General features: G+C 55.8%; 1 protein-coding gene across 1 annotated transcript; it reads right to left on the minus strand.

Moving 5' to 3' along the window:
* Positions 1-8,540: 8,540 nt before the first annotated feature.
* Positions 8,541-13,767, minus strand: pde3 (3'5'-cyclic nucleotide phosphodiesterase; the record flags this gene model as incomplete). The annotated part of the gene is made up of 6 exons (XM_002946019.1): positions 8,541-8,787; positions 9,944-10,077; positions 10,753-10,818; positions 11,863-12,060; positions 12,849-13,008; positions 13,640-13,767. Coding segments are annotated over 6 exons (933 nt in total), but the record flags the coding sequence as incomplete, so codon positions are not given.
* Positions 13,768-18,874: the final 5,107 nt, after the last annotated feature.

Here is an 18,874-nt window from a genome sequence, read left to right on the forward strand (position 1 = left end):
TTCGTATGTATGTATGTATGTATGTATGTATGTATGTATGTATGTATGTATGTATGTATGACGTTGATTACACTGTGGGCTGAAAAGCCGGGGGCCCAGGGCCGAAGCACAGCGCGGGGGGCGGGTGCATACGGCTGGTTAGTCTCATGCACTCCGCCCCCGGGTCAGGCCGCACGGGAAACGACGGCCGGCACGCAACAGCGCTTGTTTGGCGCTCCAACTAGACGGGATCTATGCCCGCTGGTCTCCTGACATAAACGAAGTCGCAACTGGGGCAGTGTTTTTTTTTTCGTTTGGGGCCTAATACCCTAGAGTAATAAACTGGGTGTTTCTTGCGGTTACAATTCCTTTTTGTATAGTCGCTGGGGGGGGCTGCGCCCCCCCCAGACCCCCCCCTCAAAGGCTGTACGGTGTGCTGTACACAACACCTGACGTCTGGAAACACACATGCCGTACCACCATTTGCGCCAGTGTCTCTGTGGGCAGGGCGCGGAGCCACTTTGACTGTCCATAAACGCCGTGAGCACGCGAAGGCAAAGTTATATATATGTACACTGTCGGCACCATCAACACCACTGCATTGCACCAGCCGCTGACCAGTTGCTGGCTAGGCCTCTGCACCACATCAGAAGCTAGTCGTTCATGCGGTACCGCCCCTTGATCACGGCCTCACGCCACTTCTTCACCGCCACATCGAAGGGGAACGTGTGCAGGTCATAGAGCTCCTGCGTGAACATCCTGACGCAGAGCGCCAGGTGCTCGTCCAGGCGGTTGCGGACCTTGCTCTGCACGAAGTTCATGGCCGAAAACCGGCGCTCGTCCTCCACCGACCCCGGCACGATCACAAACACGAGCTTGGCCAAAGCCACGTACTCCTTTAGGCTCTCCGCATGGACAGGGGCGTTTTCCAGCTGCTTCCAAAGCTGGATGGTGGGGCTCTCCTCCTGCTCCTCACGTAGCTTTCGCTGCACGACCTTGCTGCCAGCAGCCGCCCGCTCCGCCTCAAGCTGTTCACGCAGCTTGGTGGTCTGCCCCCGAATCCGGGCCAGTCGCTGCTTGGTTGCCAAGGACCGCATGAGTTGCTCGAACTCTGTGGCCTTGGCATCCAATGCCGCGATGTTGAGCTTTGGCGGCACTTTACTCCTGTCGTCCAGCTCGCACTCCTTGCCGTAGTGGGTCTTGATCACCTTCAGCTTTGACCGGAAGTCTGCCGCTGTCGGCCTGGCCTCCCAGTACTCGCTGTAGAGGATTTGGAAGGCGTCCAGCAGGGCCGTGGGGGGGAAGCGGGCCTCCAGCTCGTCGGCCAGCACCTGCACTGCAGCAGTAAGCTCCGCCTGGACTGCTGCAGCAGTGGACGTGATGAGCTCCGCCGTTAGGCTGACCATGCACCCGCCTCTGCCCCGCCGCTGCTGCATCAAGTGGAAGGCAATGAAGCGGTCGCCAAACACCAGGCCGACGCTCTCATCCTCAGGGCTTAGCTCCCACTGGGTGCCGTCTAGGCTGTCACCCGCAGGGCCCGTGGGGATTAGCTGGGTGTAGTCCACAAAATCCACACCTTGATAGCACGTGGTGCTGTCCAGGTACATCCGGCGGAGGTCAGCCTTCAGGCGCTCCAGCTCGACGTTTAGGTGGCCGATGAACAGGTGCCGGCTCTGGCAGAGCTTGATGAAGAAGTTGGTGCGCCGCAGCGCGGGTAGTAAGGCGTGCATGGCCAGGTACAGGCGGGCGTCCGTCATACTGGGGGCCTCTTCCTGCCGACCGAACGAACCGAGCATCTCAGAGAGCTCGCAACCAGGACCTGGGCGACCGGGAGCCCGACGAGTCATCCCGGGCTGGGGAGGTCACCAAGCTCAAAATTCCTCACGCAAAAAAGAGCGCAAAGAGCTCACACCACAAGACGCCAAACAGCCTCCTGAGACTACTACCCTCCTCCGCCTCTCCCTCCCTGGGCTAGTCCAGGGGAGATAGCCCCCGTCGGGGGGATAACACCGCACAAGTCCGCGCCCTTCCACAGCACTGGGTCTAACTTGAAAAGTACTCAAACGGGAAGACCCTTCGGCAACGCCGGGCGATCAAGCCTCCGGAAACCACAGGGGGGGAGGGTAGCCAGCTCGGCGGCCCCCCATTACCGCTCTACCAAGACGGCTGGTTTCCAAGATCCTACCTCACCTAGACGCCGCAGCACGCGAAACCCGGTCTCGTACCCTGAAGAACCTAGTCCTGCACCACGCGCGCACCTACGAGTATGGCCCCTCCTGGGTGCCCACCTCCCCCTCATCCGCGCCCTCGCTACGGCCACCTGTTTCCACTCACCACCCCTCAACCCTACATCCTCTTGGTGCTCTCTCTGCCTCTTCCCCTCCCCCCCCCGGCTCTCCCCGCCCTTTCCCCGGTCTCCCCCCCCCTCCGCCGGTACGGCTCGCCCAGGCTAATAAACCCTCCCTCCCCCATCTCCCCTTGCGCGGCACCCCCCCAAGCCCCATCCCTGATCCCGCACCCCTCGCAATCTTTCTCCATCTCGACCTCCCTACCACCCCCACCACCTCCTCCCCCCTCCGCGCCTCGACACCCTATCCCCTTATCCCCTAGACTCCAACTCCCGCCGCGTCCGCTTGACCATTAGGTCGTGATGTCCACCGCCTCCGCGCAGCGCAGTGCTCCCCCGACGATTGACAGGATCGGGTGGTGGGGTCCCACTCCGTCCCAGCCCCGCCTTGGGACATTGAGCGCGGTGAAAGAGCGCAAGCGCGCCCAGAAGTCCACTACTGCCCGAGCGCGGGCGTATTCCAGGGGGGTTGCTGCTGCTGTTGCTGCTGCTGCTGCTGCTGTTGCCGTCCCCGGTCCCGCGATGGGCCCCTGCGTTTGATCCTCGAGTACCGGCGCGTTCAGCAGCGGCCCCTCGTGCGGTCTCACTCCGTTGGCCAGGTGAAAGAAGTCCGTTATCCGCCGCTGTTGGGGCCCTTGCGCCTGGGTCTGTTGCGCTTGCTCTGGCTGTTCTGTCGCGGGGTTGGCCGCCCTTTCCAGTCGCCTTCCGGTTGCTCGCAGGCAGCACCTGCCTACCTCCATAGCAGACAGGGCCGCCAGGGCGATCACATCCCAGGGGGCCTGCTCGCAGCCGGTCGGGGCTTGGACCAACCACAGCTGCTTCCGGGTGATGCCGCCTGTCGCTGCCTCCTGGGAGGGCTGTATGTGTCGGTCGATTTGCTCCCGGACAGCTTGTGCGACGGGGCATTCCCAGAAGTGGTGCATGCGTGGGGAGCAGTGCTGGTTGCTGGCGTTGCCGGACCCTCCACACCCACAGCGCTCAGGCACCATGCGGGCCAGGTGCGTGTTGCCGGGCAGGGGGATGCCGTCCACGGCAAGCCGCCACAGCGTTTCTTTGTTCTCGTTCTCCCACCGCACCCCCGACCACAAGCGGGCTTGCGTCGCCCTGAAGCGGCTTGTTTCCGCTGAGGAGGAAGGTGCCGTTTCCTGCGGGTCCAACGCTTCTTGCACAAATGCTGCCATCAAGCGTCCCCGTTTCTCCTCCGTGGCCCCGCATTGCAGTTGTGTCGCTAGGCGGACCGTCAGGCGTGTGAGTGGGACGTTTGTTGTGCCGCCCGGTATCTGCCATCCGACCCGCTTTAGGATCATAGCCATTGCCTGAGTGCTGTTGGGGGTGCTTGGAGCCGTCATGTCCCCCGGCGTTGGCATCTCTGGCTGCTGCTGTTGGGGTTGCTGCTCATGCGGCTGCGTCTGTAGCTGCTGCTGCGGCTGTTGCTGCTGTTGCGGCTGCGGCTGATGTTGTGTCTGTAGCTGTGGTTGTGTTTGCAGCTGTTGTGGCTGTATCTGCGGCTGTGGCTGCGGCTGTGGCTGTGACTGCGGCTGTGGCTGCAGCTGTGCCTGCGGCTGGGGTTGCTGTTGCTGTTGGGTTTCCACTGCTCTTGCAGCTTCGAGCCAGGCCGGGTTGATAGCGCCATGTAGCGTCTTAAGGGCTGCCAGGGTCGCTGACCTGTCCCGCGTGGGCGCTGGGGTTGACGGGTCGAGGTGTGTCCTGACCCATGCGGGCCAGGTCGACCTGGGGAGGGAGGCCACTCGAGTATGCACCACTAGGTCCCAGATCCGCACTAGGTCGCCAACCGTTTGCAGTTTCCTGCATGTAGCGATCCCCACGAAGTGCGCCTCCAGGCCCGGGCGGCGGTTCAAGCTGTCTGGGTCTGCCTCGCTGGTATTGGGGAGCAACGGGTTACCCCACAACGCGGTTGCCCAGCACCACGGTCCGGGGGACAGGGGGTTGGTCTCGATATCCCGGAGCGGTGGTAGGTGTCCCAGGGCGCCCACAATCCGGCTGATATCCGTGGGTAGATCGCTGCCGCCGAGTCGGGGCCCGGCTTGGCTGGCGGTCGTCAGGGCCCACGGTTGGAAGGCGGGGTGGGTGAGCAGCATATAGGCGGAGAGCGTCCGGACCCAGGGATGGAGACCACCATCTGCTCTCCCGTGCCCCCCGGTACCACCTGTGGTTCCTGCAGCTCCACCTGTCCCTGGCCCACATGACGCGTTAGATAGCCCGAGGGCCGCTATGATGAAGCGCACAGCCCATACCGCATGCCGAGCCTGGATGTGTTGCTGGAGGGGCAGCAGGCCAAAGCCTCCAGCCGACGGGTGGCCGGTCAAGAGATCCTTAGGCACCCCTGTCAAGCGGCGGCCGGGGTCTTCTGGGCCCTGCTGCCGGTCGACTAGGCGGGCCGTTAGGCGTTCTATTTCGTCCAGCGTACGGTTGGGGGGCGGCCCACCATGCTCCATGTGCCAGGTGACTGTCTGCATTCCGTACACTGATGCCGCTGTGGCTCGACCGAATGCTGATAGCGGGAAGCGGGAGAGCCGCTGCAGTCGCCGCTTGGCTTCCCCGGGTCTCTTCATCCAGTCGGGCTGTGGCGGGGATGGCTGGTTGTCAATCGGCAGGTTCAGGGTGGTGGTCACCACCTTGAGACCTCCTATTGACTCCTGCTGAGGGGCAGCTGATTGGGGTCCGGCCTGGGTTGCAGGTTGCGCCTGCTGTTGGTTTAATTGGCCAATCCACAGCAGCTCCACTTTGTCGAGATTTAGGCGTTGGCCAGATGCCCGGGCAAAGGTGTCCATGGCCTGGAGGAACGAAGGGACTGAGTCTTCACCCTGCAGCGCCACTTCCGTGTCATCCGCATATTGACACGCGGTGACTGGTTGTGAGTCGGCCGGCTGTAATTTGATCCCCACGTCTTGGCTCCGGAGCCAGCATTGTAGGGCCTGGGCAACGAAGAGGTAGAGCAAGGGCGCGAGGGGGCACCCTTGCCGTACCCCTGCCTCCATGTTCACCAGCTTCGATTTGTAGCCATTCACCATCGCTCGGGCTCGTGTTTCGCTCAGCAGCAGTCAGAGCATGCAGTCCAGACCATCCCCATTGTTTCGGGGCTCCTTCATCCTCTCCTTCATCCTCTCCTTCATCCTCTCCTTCATCCTCTCCTTCATCCTCCCTGGCCATGCCGGTTTACAAGGAATTAAAGATATCTTTGTTGAGTTCAGCACCCACCACCGGCATCCAGTGGGTATTATCGGATGCGATCAACGGCTTCATCAATTCCGACCCCGATCAGCTCGCTGGTCAGAATCCTGTACATACCAGGTTCCTTCAGCGCCCATTGGCACGGGAGTTGTATATCCTCCCTCTTCCGGTCGACGGGAGCTTAGCCCGCCCATTGTCGGATCCTATAACCTTCCAGGGTGAATGATATCAGATTTGCTATGTTTGGTGTCGGGTAATGTACACAACAAGGCATCATCTCCGCCTGATAAATGTAATGGTTTACATACCCATGCACCAGGCACACACACATACACACAGAGACACACACACACATACACACACACACACACACACACACACACACGCACACACACACACACCACCACCCACACACACACACTCCAATAGAGCGCCGCGCTTTGTTGCGGTCTCATGATATCATTCACAGTTCTGTTCAACATCTTCTTGGAACATCCAAGTTATGTCTACATTTCTTCTGAAAAAGGCTGACACGTCGCTGGACTACGGAGCCCACATCGGTACCCACTTCGGCCTTTTTTCTCGCCGCTCAGATATTAAAACACACACACACACATACACACACATACACACATACACACACATACATACACACATACACACACATACATACACACATACACACACATACACACACAGGCACCGGCACCAGCGGGATTCCCGCACCAGCAGCGTGTCCTTCATGCCGCCATCACGAATCACCCGCTCATTCGGCTTCCAAGGACATCGGCCGCGTTGCGACCCTAAAAAACCGCAAAAGAGGTTGCACCTTGCTTTCCCTCCATTGTCTTGCTTCTGCATACGTCCCATGCACACTCTTGATTTTAATCCATCTCTCACTATGCATTTCATGGGAATGCATATGGCTATTGGACTATTCATAATACGTCCCAGCTGCTGCAGCAGCAGCAGTTGCTACTCGATCGGCTCTGCCAAGCAAAATGAACTCAATCGATAGTGCCATAGATACGTTTTCTGTCCCTGAGGGGACAGTCCCACCGCCGTGATAATTATGGGAAACCACTTCCCCTAGCGCGCTGCAGGGAGTGCGCTCATCCGGCTTCAGCAAGAGCCTGCTGGCTGCGGGCTTCAAGCCGCTTGCTTGCTTGGAGAGATGGAGTCCGCGCAAACCAAACACTCGATTGCCTCTCGCAATCTCCCTTCTTCCTCTCACAACCCTCCTGCCGCTCATCAATAAACATAAAACGATACAAGCAATACGCCGTGCTCGAGCCCGATAGCAGCGGGGCTCCAATAACCGTACGTACGTAGCTTTTTCTTGTCCTGCGGTTAATGTGGTTAGTTACGTGTCGTACCGGCCGTACTGACCGGCAGCATAACGGGGGCTATCCGTCGAAGTGGGCGCAAGTGACCGTGGCTTACTTAAAAAGTGTGGAAATTCAATTCTGCATGATGAAAAATCTGTGTGATAGTGTGCAGCGGGTCATCCTCTCTCCTGTCCACCCCGACGGTCCCTAAAACCCTAAAACCCTAAAACCCTTACATCCTTCAGTTACGCCATCGCCTGGTTGTTCCCGGGACCAACAGCAGCTGCTGCGGTGGGTGGTTACAGACTCTCGCTATATACATTACGCCCATTGCGATAGATTCACTTGCTCGTACAGTCATCTATCAGCGAATTAGCTAGCTTCGGCAGATCACCGCCCGTAAAGCCGTCCGCCGCTGCTGGTGGTGCTGCTGGTGGTGCTGGTATTGCTCACACTACTTATATCACTTTGCTCCATCAATTGCGATGCTACTAAAAAACCAATGCAAGCAACCTCGCTGCTGGGTATCATGCAGCGCCCAAGCATCGAACTCGCTTGTTTGGTTCCTTTCCGCCGGAGCCATGTAGATGTAGCCGCCGCAGCCTGTCTAATAAAATGGCTTGGATTGATGCATTACCTGTCAAAAAAGTACCGCTTAGACAGCCACAAGCCACAAGCTAACCACAATGCGAGCGAGGACATAAATAGATGGATTCGTGTGCCGTCGCTGGATTTCTTATGCTCCGTCGTTTTTGTCGGCAGTTTTAGCTTTAGTTCCCGACAACAACAAAAGAAACAAGTCGCAAACAAAAGCTAGATTAGGACAAATAATGGAGTAGAACATACACGTGCAAACAATTCATACTTTGGCAGGCGGCTGGCAGAGGTTAAGGCCTGACTTCTGCTCCCAGTCGACCCAGTCGACCCGGGTTCAAATCCGCCTGCCGGCTCCTCGGGTGTTTGAGGAGTGATGAAATGGGAGGTGGCCCCCCATCATATGGACGGTGTAGGACGTGATAATATCAACTTGCGAGCTGACCAGGAACTAAGTTGATGCGCCGTTGATCCGCTAGATTTGGTTGGATGCTGGTGGTGAGTTGCCGAACCCAACGAATACATTCTGAAGTCGGATGGGGTGACGGATTAGGGTGCCCCTCTAGCAGGGGAGAGCAGGGACTGCCCCGGGAAAGGGGGCCGCTGGCGAAGTTAACCACCCTGTAACAACATACATACTTTACGCATTCCCGAACTCCTTTCCTTATAGCAGCAATAACATGAACCAACCTCGCTCCCTATCAACACATCAGTTCTGATTCTTTTCTCCTCATGCAGCGGCTCAACGAATAACAACAAAACTGTATTGGATAAAATTTTTACACTTTATCATCGCTCCCTGCCAGGACCACGGATAGCACTGCATCGTCGGGCACAGCGAGCAGAAGACTCTCCAGCCCGTCGCCCTGCTCCGAAACTCGCCTGGCGACGTCGGCGGCATTGGCGGGGAAGGTGGCGGCCGATAGCACCACACCAGCGGGGCTGCTGGCGGGCGCTGTCGGGGCGTTGGCTGCTGCCATGGCGGCGGCGGCGGTGGCGCTGGACTGCTGCTGCTGTTGCTGCTGCTGCTGCTGGCCGCCGCGCCTTCCACCAGGCCCCGGCTTATCCCCTCCGGCGGCGGCGGCCGTTGGTATCTCCAAGGGCTGCTGTCCCTCCACCTGCCGCCAATGGTTATAATTCCCCACAAAGCACTTCATAAGCTGCTGCGTCCCGGGGAAGGCGCCGGTGAGGGCGTGCAGCAGCGGCAGCGCCACGAAGTCGTAGAAGCCCACCTGGCTCTTGCTGACTCCTTGTTTGGCCCGGTCGAACAGGGGGCTGATGGGCAGCCCCAGCGCCCGCTCCCGATCACCTTGCAGGAAGAACTCCTCCTCCAGAGCCGCTAGCCACCTGCATGCATGCATGCATGCATGCATGCCAAAAAAACATTACTTACATGTGAAATGACATGACATTGGGCGCGTGGGGTTCGAGCAGTTGTGCGGCGGCAGTGCTGACGGCGTTGCTGGTACATACATCCAGGCATCCACGCCAAATTAAATCTAAGCTCCTCCGTCCCCAACTGCGCAGCTGGCCATCGCGAAGGAACACGTAGTTCAGAAGAAGCCCAACAGCAACCCGGCCCATGCGCCTCCACGGACACCAGCCAGCCAGCAGCATCACCTGTCTCGCTCTGTCCGGAAATCCCTGCGCTGTCGCTCTGCCGGTCGGGCTCTCTTACCTCTCACCCACCACGCGGCAGGCCCCTACCCACGAGCTTTTCTTTTGCACGTGCCTTTCTTTTGCATGTCAGAGTGAGTGTGTGAGTGTGTGAGTGTGTGAGTGTGTGAGTGTGTGAGTGTGTGAGTGTGTGAGTGTGTGAGTGTGTGAGTGTGTGAGTGTGTGAGTGTGTGAGTGTGTGAGTGTGTGTGAGTGTGTGAGTGTGTGAGTGTGAGTGTGTGTGAGTGTGTGAGTGTGTGAGTGTGTGTGAGTGTGTGAGTGTGTGTGAGTGTGTGAGTGTGTGTGAGTGTGTGAGTGTGTGAGTGTGTGTGAGTGTGTGTGTGTGAGTGTGTGTGAGTGTGTGTGAGTGTGTGTGTGTGAGTGTGTGTGAGTGTGTGTGAGTGTGTGAGTGTGTGAGTGTGTGAGTGTGTGTGAGTGTGTGAGTGTGTGAGTGTGTGAGTGTGTGAGTGTGTGAGTGTGTGAGTGTGTGAGTGTGTGAGTGTGTGAGTGTGTGAGTGTGAGTGTGTGTGAGTGTGTGAGTGTGAGTGTGTGAGTGTGAGTGTGTGTGTGAGTGTGTGAGTGTGTGTGTGTGTGTGAGTGTGTGAGTGTGTGAGTGTGTGAGCGTGTGAGTGTGTGAGCGTGTGTGTGTGAGTGTGTGTGAGTGTGTGAGTGTGTGTGAGTGTGTGTGAGTGTGTGTGAGTGTGTGAGTGTGTGAGTGAGTGTGTGTGCTTTACACCTTCTGGAGTTACGTTGCGTTACTCTCCAAAAGTGTAACCCAAGTGGGGCCCACACCTGGAGCCCCGAGGGATGGGGACCAAGGGCCTGCAGCCTACTAAGGCTGACATACATGCATGCATACATACCTAGCCTACGTATGTATCTCTTACTCTGCGCACATACATACGTGCATACGTACATACGTACATACATACGCACATACATACATACGTACGTACGTGCGCACCTTTGGTGGACCGTCAGCTCCTCCCCCAGGTGCCCGATGTCCGCGGCTTTGAGCGCCACCTGGAGACTCAACAGCCGCTCGGTCTCGTCCAACGGTTTCGGAGGCGGCTCGGACCAAAAGGCGGCGAAGGCAGTTGATGGCACTGCCGGCATGTCTTGAGTGCTGTCGTTTATCGTACTGTATCAGGAGCGAGATGGACATACATACATACATTACAACATATCAGGTAAGTGTACATGGAAATTGGCGCGCTGTTGTTGCTGTTGCTGACGGGGGGTGGAATTAAACTGTGTGGGCAAAGCTCGCCCTGAGAAAGGACGACGCGTGCCGGCCGTCGGGGGCCCTGACCGGGGGCCGAAACACAGCGCAGGGGTGGGCGCGCGGTTCCACGTCCGTCAGTTGCTGTTGCTACTGCTGCTGCTGCTGCAGACATAGGATGCATGCATATCATACATACATATATACATATGTACGCACACACATGATGAGGAAGTAGATACCTACTGCAGGCCATAGGACCGCGCGTGGCAGTGCAGGGTGCGTTTAAAACGAGCGCACCTTAGCGCGCGTGTGATAGTGCGTCGCATCGTCCGTTTTTGTTGCTTATTACTCGGGGCTGGTGGCGAGGGTGTAGCAGCCGCAGACTGCTGTTGTTGTTGTTGATGTTGCGAGTAAGCTGCCAGGCGGTGTACGGTATTGAAATGGGAGAGAATCGAAAAGTGCTGTTTCATGTCGGTGGCCAGAACCATATCGATTGCCTACGTAGATGATGCAGAAGTGCAAAGTAAGTAATAAGACGTACATGTACGGCGATTGAAGGCCTTTTCAGTTGCCAGCTACTACAGATCGCGAAGGAAGTTAGCGGCAATTTTGCGGGACCCACTCAAACTCGGTGGCGCGATGGGTATGCAGATAGATGAGAAGGGTGCGTGCTACAAGGGTAATTTTTCCTTAGTAATCGGTAATTGTGCCAATTCAGTAAAAGAATCAAATTTTTTTAGCTAATTGGTCAATAACAGCCACTCGCAAGAACCCCTTAAAAATGCTATGTCTACATGTACGGCGATTTCGTTACCTGTGCGTAGCGCCGTGTATGTGTGTGTATGTATGTATATGTGTGTGTGTGTGTAGGTGGGCCCCTCACAATATATAGCTCAACAGTCCACTACTACGACTCAACTCAAACTCCCTATGGCATATATATGTACTATTCGACCGGTCGGTCAACAATCGGTAACCCTCCAGCCCAACCGGTCGGTAGGGTGGGGCCTCGGTTGGGGCCGGAGGGTTACCGAGAGGGGGAGTCACCTACCGGGGCCTTTAAACTAACGATGTGTTACCCCGCCGATAATCGGTTTACCAGGCGGGGTAAAATCCTTTTTTTCCTTGCATAGCTTCACACGCTTTGCACAGAAAGACCATACGAATGATAAATCAGCCTGTACTAATCAGCAGCCAGCCTTTACATGCAATGATAGCACGTATGCAGCGTATGTGTGCAGCGTTGTTTTTTGAAAAAAATTCAGTCTGGTCAGAGCTCAATGTTCGCGCGTATATATGCATAGGCGACGTAATGGCGAATTACATAATATAATACCAGTACCAGGTTTGGGTTTTCCTAACTCACCCTGTTCTCACAATCGCTCGTCGCCATCATTAGTCATTAGTCGGGAGCTAGGCTATCTAAGAGGTTCATGAGCATGCAAAAAGGGGGGGGAGAGAAAAGGGCGAATGGCGAAAGTGCCTCCCTACATTCCCTGGCCCACAAAGGGACCCGAGTGACCCGGGCCGAGCAAACACACCTGCTTCCTGAATGTGGTCCGCTCGGCCTTCGTCAGCGGTGCCAGGAAATCCAGTTCTGGCTTCTGTAGCAGCTCAAAAGCGGCCGCGCAATGGTGGTTTTCCAGCGGTGACCGGTCGTTGTACCTGACCGCCAGCGGGTCCGAAACGGCCACCAGGAAGTCGTTGGTCACCCCCGGGTGCCCGTAGTCGTGCACGATCTGCCAGTGTTTACCGCGCACACGTGTGTGGGAATGTAGGAGAGGTATTACGGCAGCGGTGGGTGGCCACCCATGGGGAGGGGAAGATGTAAAGAGCGGGAGGGAGCATGTGTGCCGACGAGACGCCATGGGTTGGGTTCTCGGGTGAAAGATTGCGGAGGGATTCTAGAAGGCAGAATCATCTGCATTGGACTTGCAATACGTATGGCGTAGTACAGTGTGGTAATGGTGGATGGTGCTGTATGGTGTGATAAATCGTAGTAATGACAGTCATGATGTGTTCAAGTGGCCCAGAAGCCTCCCACTCTGTAAGAACAACATCACAAGTTCGCATAAGCAACGCAAGCTTGTACTGCGTCGCTCGCTCGTCGTACGAGGGTGATCGAGCGGAAGAAGCTGGTTCGGTTGGTTACGGTTGCTTATGGTTGTTTCAGTTAGTTCACGTAACAAGAAAGGTCGGCAGGCAGCAGCAGGGTTCTGGAATTACATTATTTTTGACTGCTATCTGGAGCTGGCAATGGACGGAGGGATGGGGGTCGATGTATGCATGTATGTATGTATATATGTATGGCTGGGATTTATATATAACCTTGGCGGCGGCAAGAAAGGAGCAACGGAAAGGCAGTACACCCGTACGCACATATTTACATGCAGATAAAGAAAGGTCATTCGTTTGTCCTCGGCATAAAATTACCGGCGAGCAGCGAACTACGTGTGCTACTATTATAAACGGGCCTCTACCCATCGAGTGATCGATCGCGACGACCTCCACCCGTATCCCAGCTCACCGCTGCATAGTACGCCGCCAGCAGCCCCAGAGGGTCAAGATAGTGGATGTGGAGCTGTGCGGTGTGGATGATGACGTGGAGGGTCTGCAGTACATCCGCAGCATGTACGGCATTATGGTACGGATTGTCCATGTAGCCAGCCTCGACTTGTCGGAGAAGCCTGATGAGCACGCGCGGGTAGCTTAATCGAGGCCATGAACCCCAGTATGTATGTATGTATGTCGTTACAGGGTGGTTAAGCTTCACCAGCGGGCCCCTTCACCAGCGGCCCCCTTCACCAGCGGCCCCCTTCACCAGAGGCCCCCTTCACCAGCGGCCCCCTTCACCAGCGGCCATGAACCCCAGTATGTATTGAGGAGCTGAAGATAGAGGTGATTGGGGTCGACATTGGCCACGCACCAGTAATGCATTCAAGGCGGGTTCCTTATCCCCTATCGGCTCCTTACCCATACTGCCAGCGTCCGGGAACCGTCCACGATTGGCGGTTACTCCAACCCGGTTTTGGACACTATCTCGGACGTCTCTTGACACATAGTCGGACTGCGGATATGTAACTGTAACTGTAGCACGTGGGCTCTGTCAACCAGCCGGACATTCCACCGAGAGTCTTGGACTTAATGATCTGAAACAACCTCGATCCGGATTTGAACTCGTGACCTTTTTTCCGCAAATTCTTTTCCCTATAGATTGGCTGCGCGATCCCGGCTATTTAAGAAGGAAATGCCCTCAGCAGCCCCCAAGAGAAAGAAAGCAACAGATCCTCCAAGGCCCATGCACTCACACATGCCTACCTGGCCAGCGTGACAGGTTGGATGCGGAAGGCCTTGATGAGGCCCTCCCTCTGTATGATGTAGAAGCCCAGAGCTGACAGCGCGTGACCGCCTGTGGCAGCCTGAAGGCCCCACGTGTCGAACTGCCAGCCATCGGCACCCGACAGCAGCCTCTCCACCTATGTGAGTCCGTAAAGAGTGATATGCCGTTACCTACTTGGTATTGGAAAGATCACACGACGTTTCTTTATCACTTGCTACATGTGTAGCAGATGTATACATATATGCTCATCGGTATGCGTGGTACGTACGGTTTTACAGTTTTCTTGGCTGTCTTCTTGGCTTCTACTGTGTAGGAAGTCCGTACTTAACTCATCACCCTGTACGATTTCAAAGTAGCAACGCGCATCGACCTGCAGTTTCTGTACGTAATACATTTGTTGACATGTTGTACTGGTCGGTCTGTCGGTCTCGCTGGCGTCACCTTCGTGGCTCCCTGCCACCCCGGGGCCACATGGGACGAAATGTAGCTGCACTGCACTTGAACGCCCCGAAACCACTGTCTAGATTCATGTTCTCTTCTGCATCGGATTGGTTGTACTTACCTCTTCAAGCACCGCTGCGGGTGGCGGCATGCTCTTCTTCGCGGCCTCCTCTGCGGCGGCAGCTGCCGCTGCTGCATTGGCAGCAGCAACTGCAGCTGCAGCTGTAGCAGTGCGCATGTCGATCACGGAGCTCACCGTCGCCACCTCTGAGGCTGCTGCCCGCACATTTGCGGCACGTTGCAAGGCGCTGCCGCCACTGCCGCCTCCAAGGCCCAGTCGGCTATGGGCATGCTGGAGCAGCTCCGAGGCCACAATTGACCAGGGGCTCTGTGTGCCAGAGGTACGGCGCGCTGTGAAACTTCGAGGACTCAAGGAGGGGCTTACACGGCCGCCTGCTGATACGTGAGGTGCTGTGTTTGGATTGCCGTCCAGGGTGAGGTTACAAGAGCCGCCGCTTGGGGTAGCGCTATTGTTATTATTCCTCTTGGACATGATGCCCCACACTGCCGACAGCCGCCTAGGCACGAGAGTCTCGACACTCGGCTGCAGTGGCGGCGCTGTTGCCGCCGCCAGCAGCCTACCGCCGCAGCTTTCCCCGTCACCAGTAATTGTGCCAGTGGCGGAGTCATCGATATCTTCTTCGTCCTCTGCACCCCCGTCGCCACCGCCACAACTTGCGATGGTGGTGGCGGCAGGGAAGGCATGCTCGTCCATGGCGACAGTAGTAGTGTTACTACCGGGTACCAGAAGCGACGAACAGCGGAAGTCCAGCCGCACAACGTTAACAGCGCTGCTAGGGTTACAGTTGTTATTACTACTGCAATTATTGTTATCATGACTGCCTGCGGTGGAGCCACACCGAGCAGATGCAAAGGCATGCAGTGATGTGTGGGACTTGGCGGTGTCACGCGCCTCATCCGCCACCGATGTAATCTGATGCTGTGTCCGTGTGTCAACACTCGCTCGCCGCTGGCGACGGCTTCGGTCCATCAGGCTCGTCGCCTTCTCCAGCAGAGCCCCAGCTGCAGTTTTAGACGCTTGCAACGCCGGTGCCCTGCGTTCACCCGTCAGCAGCGCAGCAGCAGCTGCTGCTAGCGATGCTGCAGTGGGCGGCTTCAGTTCCCGCCGCGCTTCAAGGCCAGCTTTCAGAACATTATTTTTTTTATTAGTGCTGCTGGTCATCATCGCATCATCCAGAGCTGTTGTGGTACCGGGATCTTGCCAGATAGTTGGCTGGGGTGTGAGGATCAGGGCCAAAGCACTAGTTAGTGACTCACAAACGTCAGGCTGCCGCAGAGGCCCGCTGCCGTTACTGAGGCGAACGGCCGACAACACGTCGCTTGGTAATTCTGCTGGCATGATGACGACATGCGGGTAGGTGTCCGCAGCACCGCCTGCGGTGGCAGAAATAGCCCTCCTAGTAGTAGTAGCAGCAGCGGTTGTGGTGATGGTAGCAGCCGTAGCAATAGAGGGATTGGGAAATCTGCTTGCTGTGCTGCAACCTTCACGACCTGCACCACCGCCATCACTGCCACTGCTGCTAGTGTGGGTTAACCGGAATGGGAAGCCCCTGCCGGCGTCACCTCCTCCACCACCCAGCTGGTTCATGAGGGACTGGGCCACGTCAGCCTATTGATTGGAGGTTGGATAAAAGCGGTGGATGTAGGAGTGGGTGGGTAGTGAGCGGGTGGTCGTCATCCGTGTGAAAAGGGAAATAATAAAAGGGCTTCCATCCAGTGCCACCACGCACCGAGCAAAACTTTGATTACGCGATTGTAGCTTTGGCATTAGACTCTTTCCTTGCAAAAGGCAGGTACACATGTACTCATATAAAGGCATACATAGTGGAAAGATACTGGTGCGTGTGCTGCTGGTGCTGCTGGTGCTGCTGTTCCTAGCTGCTAGAGGTTTCCCTGCTGGATAAAGGAGCTTGATCTGTCCTCCTGAAGCTTCCTGTAACCGCCAGCGGCCACAGGCACTGACACTACGCACACGTATTACCCCAGCCAGCGAGCCTAATTCCCAACAGCAGCAGCAGCAGCAGCAGCAGCAGCAGCAGCAGCAGCAGCAGCAGCAGCGAACCCTTACTGCCCTCATCAGTTTCCTTCTCACAACCAAACATCTCATCAAACCCCTATCATTAATAGTACGTAGTAGCCTCCAGCCTTCCTTGCCATCAGGAATATGACCCAATCAATATAAAATAAACCCGTCGTTACTATCCCCATGCTAACGCCGTCCATCTTACATCTAGGTTGGCGCCCTTAAGCGTGGCGCGCAGGTTGACGGGCTGATATACGTCTGCGTTGCTAAGCAGGGCGGTCCGAATGAAGATCACTTCCTGGGTGCTGGGTGCCCTGCCCTCTAGCAGGTCACCCATCATGTTGAGCAGCATGTTGGCGGGCGTGTCTGCGGAAGAGAAGACATGCCCATTGCGTCTGGATAAATACACAGCCGATAGATGTTTTACGGATGATAATGACACGGTGCCAAGATCACCTATAAGTATGGTGGCACGTGCAGGCGTGGTAGATGTAGTACAGCAGTACGGCACATACGCACACGCCATGTACAGGGTACTTCAGCACTTTGCCAGCAGCAGGACCTCTAACTGCACGTACCCATCCATCCTCTGATGTGATGTCTATCTCTAATGCATATATGTAGTAGCTGGTACACAGTACGGCACACATACCAACTATAAGTATGCGCGAAGCGCTTGGTCACTCGAGCATCTCGAGAGGCCTTTTCAGCGGCCAGCTACTACAGAAGCAGAAGTAGCGGAAGATATCGACTAGTAAGAAAGCTTTGTGAGCTAATTCGATACCGGGAGGTTGCGCAGGGCCGGCCAGTGGCGGCATCTGAATCCCAAGGTGCCCATTACGCGTAATTGCAGCGTGTGGGTAGGATGAAAGCAATCCAAGAAGCGGGGTTAAGATCCAAAACTGAGCGACGGAGCGAGCGCGACTGGGCATGGATATGGGCGAAGGAGCGATGAGTCTCTTTTGCGCAGGAGGACCATCATCAGACTATGTAAATGTTTTCCCAAGGACATGCATACATACATACATACATACATACATACATACATACATACATACATACATACATACATACATACATACATACATACATACATACATACATACATACATACATACATACATACATACATACATACATACATACATACATACATACATACATACATACATACATACATACATACATACATACATACATACATACATACATACATACATACCTGCTGGCGCCCGCCCCAATAGCGACATGATGCCATCTTGTGGGGACAGCAGGAGCGCCCCCAGCAGCTCCCGGATCCGTCGCCTGCCGTGTGATGGGTGGGACAGGGGAGCATATTTTCACCCGTGGCAGCTACCCTGCGGCGAAACCCTGCCTTCCCCGGTATTTCGGGGCACCCTCTTACAGTTACTCTAGCCGACTTCCCAATGGATCGCTCAGGTTCAGCACCCACCACCCACCACCCACCAAATCCATCGGAATATGCCGGATGGACGGTGGCTCAACTCCATCCTGGTCAGTCGTAGGTCTATTTTTCCGAGGTCACCACCGTCCATCGATTAGGGCCACTTTTATCTTCCATCGTCGGGGGGTTTTCGACCCTGACTGGTCTCGACCCCGGAACCTCCGGGGGCATTGGTGTGTACGTTACAAGTAATGCCTGACCCTGTACTTTTGCCTGACCCAGTAGTGCCTGCCCTATATATGTGGCATGTACGATAACCCAACACATATTTAGATATATACATATAGGTCAAATGATAGTATTCTCGGCCATTATTACAGTATAGTATTACCGCTGCTGTGTACGGCGCGGTACGGTACAGTTGGCGTGCCCGGGAGGAGCTCACTAACTCAGCAGGCAGGACAGGGGTTCCCTCAGCAGAGCATGATAACATAATTTACATACATATTTACACAGTAAATTCGTACATAGATACATATCTACGTACATACATACATCATTACATACCGTGATGTAGCCAGTGCGAAAATCAGCCTGGCATTGACGAGCGCCAGAAGGATGAGGGCCCCCAATGTGCATCCGAACGCAGCCTGCTGGTGGTGGTGGTGGTGGTGGTGGTGGTGGTGGTGGTGGTGGTGGTGGTGGCAGTTTGAATGTGTGCAAGCATTCATCAGTTGTGCCATGTTGGTCCATTTTAAACTGACACGTATTTACTTAACAAGTCACGATAAGTACGAGAAGGTTATGTGAGGGGTTGACCTGCCAGCCCGGTCCATCCGCCTGGTATCTGGCGGGCTTGGGTTACTACTTGTTTGCGGCCCCTGCACGCTACCAGGGTGTGATATGGGTGGGGCACTGCTACTCCTAGCTCTCCGCCGTTCATCCATTCAAGATATTGAGCCCTTTGTTCGTGCAGTCCCGACTTCAAATCACCTTTGCCGGGTTGGGCTAACGCGGTTGTGTGGCCGGCAGGGTGCAGAGTGTTGTTTAGTTGTTGTTGATGGCTAGCAATGGTCGTGCATCGGAAAACTCATGCAGCACACATATTGAATGAGGAATAAGTGTCCTGCATTAGATTGCTGAGATGCCGTACGTTCCCAAAGGGAGCTTATAAGCTAGCCTTCAGCAATAACGTTGTACAGCGGCTTGACTCTGGTCCGCATAGATAAAGACTCAGAGCTTCCTGGGGTCCGTCATTACTGG

This window comes from Volvox carteri (assembly GCF_000143455.1).
Source record: "Volvox carteri f. nagariensis unplaced genomic scaffold VOLCAscaffold_1, whole genome shotgun sequence".
Classification (NCBI taxonomy): Eukaryota; Viridiplantae; Chlorophyta; class Chlorophyceae; order Chlamydomonadales; family Volvocaceae; genus Volvox; species Volvox carteri.